This window comes from Plasmodium malariae (genome assembly GCF_900090045.1).
Source record: "Plasmodium malariae genome assembly, chromosome: 13".
Taxonomy (NCBI): Eukaryota; Apicomplexa; class Aconoidasida; order Haemosporida; family Plasmodiidae; genus Plasmodium; species Plasmodium malariae.
The window spans coordinates 1789930-1796473 of NC_041787.1; the positions used below are offsets into that span (position 1 = coordinate 1789930).

The following is a 6544-nucleotide window of genomic DNA, read 5'->3' on the forward strand; positions in this document are numbered from 1 at the left end:
TTGCGACAAGTACATGTGTTTATACATGATTGTTTATATGTACATATTTACACATACATTTTTACACGAGCTTAAATACACGTATTTTATTACACGAGCTTAGTTACACGTGTTTATTTACACGAGCTTAATTACACGTACTTGTTTATATTTATTAAATTTTTAATAATATATTTTTTTGTTTATTTAATCTTTTAAAATTATTAAGTTTTATTAACATTGTGCTTTTTTAAATTGCTGTTTGGAGTTACGAAGCAAGGAATCATTTGGTGGTGTAAGAATAAAAAATTTTAAGAATGGTATACACATATGTGAATAAATACATAAACATATATGTACATATGTATATACATGTTATGCGCAAATGTGGCTATGCTTAAAAAATGCTCACGATTCAATGATAGTGTTTATGTCTTTATAAATTTTGTCTAGTGGTCCCTTTTCTCTAATGAATTTGCAACTAACACCATCAGAAACAATTCTTCCTTTTCTTTTATGCTCCTGATATTGATCTTTTGAAAAATTTGTAAATCCCCATTTGTTACTAACAAAGACTTTTTGTCTACCTGGAAATTTGTATTTGGCTCTTCTTAAAGCTTCACACGCTTTAGAAATAAAATTCTCCTTTGTTCTTATTGAAAGTAAGACTTGACCAATATCTACTCTTGCAACAACACCATTTGGTTTTCCAAAAGCCCCTCTCATACCTGTTTGAAGCCTATCTGCTCCAGCACATGACAGCATCTTATTAATTCTTAATACATGGAATGGGTGTACTCTTACTCTTAAGTGAAAATTATCTTTACCACAATTTGTAATCATATATTTGTTTGCACTAATACGTGCTGCTTCTAACGCTTCTGATGATATCTGTTCATACTCATAGGAAACTAAATGAACAACTCCACTAAATTCATTTACGTCAGCCTTTTTCCTACCCATATCATATATTCTTATCTTTGGGTCAGGTACACCTCTACAATATCTGCTCTTAGGATAAGGTTTGTTTTTGCAGTACCTGTAGCACCTGGCTGGTCTTCTTCCCATCTAAAAAGAACATTCGGCATTCGTAAATACGTACGTATGTATATATTCATGTATGTACATATGTACATATGCACGTATGTATATGCAGCTAGGCGGTAAGTCCCAATGTGTACATATATTTTGTTCATGTTTCCATGCAAATATGAATAATTTAAAAATTTTTCTTTTTCTTACAAATTTACATTCACAAATTTTTTCTTTTTTTCTTTTAAAAAAAAAAAAAAAAAACATGTATATAAGTATTACAAAAGCGTTTACGTAATATAACAAATTTGTTAATTCACATTGAATTTATATTTTTTTATTATTTCCATTAAAAAATGTATTACCTTGCTATTTCGTTAATGTACTGTGATATAATTTTAAGGTGTTTTCTCGTATAATAACGAAAACGTAAATAATACGTAAAAATGGCAAACAAATTTAATTACTCAGGTGTTAATTAACAAAAAAAAAGGAAGAATAAGGAAATATAATAAAACGAAATAAATTGCTGTGAATTGTTATTCGCTTTAATGGGGAAAAAATTAAAATGAAAAAGGTAAAATGAAAAGAAATGAAGAAATGCGAAAAATGGTAAAAAAAAAATACAAATATGGAAAGGTTAACATGAAGAAATGTAAAATTGATAAAGAAAAAATGTAAAAATGATAAAGAAAAAATGTAAAAATGATAAAGAAAAAATGTAAAAATGATAAAGAAAAAATGTAAAAATGCTAACGTTATAATTGAAAAAATGGGAGGGACGGTTAAAATGCAAAATGGAAAGCTCAGATAGATTAAAATTATCTGAATAACTTGCGCCAATGGTAACACAAAGCGTTTTTCAGTTAAAAAAACATGTATATGGAAAAAATTTATTCTATAGTTATGCATCAAACTTAAAACAAGTATGTGTTAATACATGTACACAGAGTAGTATATTTATATTGTTATACAAGTATTATGTATATTATTTTAGTATGTACTGTTATGTATAAATTAAATTTTATATGTTCTCTTAAAAATTTATTAAAAATATAAAAAGGTCAAGCTGTGAAGAGCTAATGAAAAAATAGTATATTTTTTTCTTTCTTTTTTTTTTTTTTTTTTTTTTTTTTTTTGCACATGTATTTATTTAGCTATAAATATTGAAATTCAAAGTTTTATAAGTTTATCCTATGTGCTAGTGAACAATAATATATAACGTTAAATAAATTTATGTTCTTTTTTTCATTACAACAAAGTATTAGATAGATTGCTATTTTTTCATTGCACTACAAATTTCATTGTCAAACGCCCCACCCCTTTTTTCACCCCAAAAATGGGGAAAATTTAAAAAAATTAAAAGAGGTACACGTTTATAAATTACATATATATATATATATATATATATATATATAAATACCTAAGCATATATTCTCGTATGTATATTTATATTTATTCGTGCTTATATATGCACTGACGTATTTATATATGTGTGTGATATTCACGTATGCACAATTATTATATTACAACACGTTACAACAGAGCTTGTATAACTTCTTAGGACTTATTTTATTTTTAATATATTATTTTATTCGTCTTCTGTTACATTAATATTTTTAAAAATAGTCCTTCCGCATATATATCATTTTTAAACAGGTAAGTAATATGAATAAAAATAATAATAAAATAAAAAGGAAGAAAAGTTCGCGAAAATTAATTGTTTTTCCTTTCTTTTTTTTTCATGAAAAAGTAAGGCGAAGAGCTAAGATAAAGGTCATTTCATTTACTCACAGCTGCTCATTTTATTCTACATTCCCGCATATATATATATATATATATATATATATATATATATATATATATATATATATACATTACACATATATACATATATAAATAGGTACATACATGCGTATATGTATATGAATTATAAGAGAAGCTTTGTTTTTTTTTTATTCTGTTCATGTTGAGTTACTGAGGTTTTCTTTTTTTTTTTTTTTTTTTTTTTTTTTTTTTTTTTTTTTTTGTGTGTTAATTCTTCATTTAGAATGACACCAATTTTATGTAATGCCAATGTACATAAATATGTTTGGTTAATTAGTAAATATTTGATTTATTTTATTTTTTTTATTTTGGCTTTGACACCTTGTCAAATAAATCAGAAATGCAGGAGGACCACAAAAATAGTTGTACAATATAATATACTGTAATGTGCATATTATAGCTATATATTAAAAAAAAAGATCGAGGATATTTTAAAATTGTACAGTAAAAAACTAGATATGTAAATATAATTATATATGTATGTTTGTATTTATATATGTACGAACATACGTGAATGTAGAAAAGCAATACTATTTTAAAAGGGTGTATGGTAGGTAATAAGGCCTAGAGTTACATACTTTCGAAATTTGCAATGCTATCATTTTTGCCTTCTTAAGTTGCTTATTGTTATATGTAAATGCATCATAAGTAACTAAACAATGTATACCTATATTTTACAGTGGATGTTATTTTAATAAATCATTTTTTTTACAAAGTGTTAGGTGAACATATTATGAATACACGTTCATAAAAAATATTAATAAGACCAAGTTCACGTTGCAGGTTTGCGCACCATGAGAGAGAGTGATATGTACTTTATTTCTTTAAAAAAAATAAAATAAAATAGAAAAAATATTAGAAGAAATATAGGTGCATATGACTTTTTTTAATTAAGTAAAAATTTGCAATAAATTTGAAGTAAATATGCAATAAATTTGCAGTAAATATGCAATAAATATGCAATAAATATGCAGTAAATATGCAATAAATATGCAATAAATATGCAATAAATATGCAATAAATATGCAGTAAATATGCAGTAAATATGCAATAAATATGCAATAAATATGCAGTAAATATGCAGTAAATATGCAGTAAATATGCAGTAAATATGCAATAAATATGCAATAAATATGCAATAAATATGCAGTAAATATGCAATAAATTTGCTTTAATTTGCGCGATTGTTTTCCTTTTTATCTACATTTCGTTTCTTTTTTTTTTATTTTTCAAATAGAAAAAATGGGGTTATCTAAATCTGTGTTGATATTATAAAAATGAGATTCAATTATTATATGAGCGCACATCCCCCTTCATTTTTTATAAATTTCTACATAAGAAACGCTGCATACAATTTAACATCTATTAGTGGCAAATAATGCATATATATGTATGTGTCTATGAATATATGCATATGTATACATAATTGATAAATTCAGTTCGGGAGAATATTTAAAATGAGATAACAAAAAAAAAAAAAAAAAATAATAAACATTATCATTACTACTTTTACTACTGATAATTACCTGAGTCATGTTCGTTTTTTTTTTTTTTTAGAAGTTTAAAATTAATGAGTTAGCTTTTTTTTTTTTTTTTTTGTAAAATTTGCAAAGGTCCTACACTTGCGCATATTCATCGTTATGCCGCTTACTTATATGCATGGGTTAAAATAGGTTGACATAATAAAACAACTGTGCAATTGCTATTTCTGTTTTAAGTTATCAACAGTACGTATGCATATGTATATAAGTATATGTATATAAGTATATGTATATAAGTATATGTATATAAGTATATGTATAAGTATTGGGTGTATGTATGTGGGAGTATGTATTCGTTTATATATATTCGTGTGTATGCATTCGTGTGTTTGTCTTTATGCACTGATATATGTGTGGTCCCGTTTGCAACACCGGGGATGGGCATACTACGTTCGAAACTCTAATGTTGTATCATGTAAGAAAGAATAATTTATTTTTCATATATACCATGTACTCTTCTCATGTTACGTATTCTTAGGGCATTCTTATCATTTCTGTAAAAATGTTATAGACGTGCTTAAACGTATAATTGTTTAGACACATAAAAAAAAAGATTGCACATATATATGTATATCGCCCCAATTGATCTATCATTTTTTTTATTTTTCTTTCTTTTATATTATAAGCATGTTTATGCAGGAGTGCTTATAATTATTTTTAAGAATAAAATTTATTTTTATATATACTTCATAGTAAAACTATTTAACGATACTATTTAACAGTATATTTTTTTTAAAAAATAATGAAATTGTTGTGTCCTTCCTCTTAACGTTTCTTCATTTTAAATCTTTGTCTTGTCTTGTTTTAATTTTTTTTTTTTTTTTTATCATTTTTTAAATAATGCTTTTCCCTTTTATACACAACGTTTAAAATTATAAAATACCTTAACTTAATGTACCATATTCAACAGGATTTAAAAAAAATATATTCTTATAAACTCCGGGCAAACATGTTTTCCCAAAATTTTACTGCATATTTGTATATAACATATAAATATGAACATTACTGTAAATATTTATATACATATTAATGTACAAATTAATTCTATATAGTCAGGACATGTACGTTTGCTCTTTCCTTTTCTTTGCATTCGAACTTGCATTATTCATATTGTTTATATATATACATATAACGGCAATTATATTTATATACCTCCTTCCTTGTGTTTTTACAAAACTTATAAGCTTATATTAAATGTAAAAATTCGATGAATAAATCTACTAATAATTATAGGGGGGAGGGGATGGTGTTCCATATCTGTTCCCTTTAAATCTAGCAGTGTATCTTAAACAACATACGTACAAACATTAACTCATGCTGCAAATATATTTTACATGTACTATTATAGTACTATACGTACAGTAAACTTTGCTATTTAAACTTATATTTAGCTATCAGCACATATATATTGCTACGTATATATATAAATTTATAAATATATTATGCACACGTAAATTTATGTGCAGTCACTAGTACTAATCTGTACTAGTTTGTACCAGTTTGTACAAACGTTTAAGCTGATTTTTGCTAACTAGGTTTATAACAATAAATTAATCAAAAAATATCAGAGAATCATGTTTTTTCGATAATTTTATAGCATTTCAAATTCATTCACATAGACATTATTCTGATATGTATACATATATTATATATATAATATATAATATATAATATATAATATATAATATATATATATATATATATATGCTCAACTGTTTTATGTTTTTACGCTTTTTAATCATTTATTTTGCGCTTAAATATATATATATATATGAATATATTTATGTATAAATTTTTTTTGGTACAAAATATTACATGTAGATAATTTTTTTTTTTTTTTTTTTTTATATATAGATAATTTTTTATGAGAAAAAATTTGAGCAAATATGATGCCACAATGAAAAAAAAAAAAAAAAATATTGTACTTATGTATATATATACATATATAACATATATACAAAAACATTTATATTTATTTATTCATATATATTGCATGAATGATAATTTAAAAAAAAAAAATATATATATGAAAAAAATGTACATGATATGAAGTATATATGTAAGATGAAGAAAGAAAAAAAAAATTATTTTAATTGAAACCGAAGTACCAGTAGTAGTAGTAAATATGTAAAAATTTTTGATGCATAAAAGAGTAAAAACTTTAC

At 24.2% G+C, this 6544-nt stretch overlaps 1 protein-coding gene across 1 annotated transcript; it reads right to left on the reverse strand.

Annotated features, from left to right (window-relative positions):
* Positions 1 to 387: 387 nt before the first annotated feature.
* On the reverse strand, positions 388 to 1047 carry PmUG01_13044100 (60S ribosomal protein L10, putative; the record flags this gene model as incomplete). The annotated part of the gene is made up of 1 exon (XM_029007436.1): positions 388 to 1047. The coding sequence occupies one exon, from the start codon at positions 1045 to 1047 to the stop codon at positions 388 to 390; it is 660 nt and encodes a 219-aa protein (XP_028863826.1).
* Positions 1048 to 6544: the final 5497 nt, after the last annotated feature.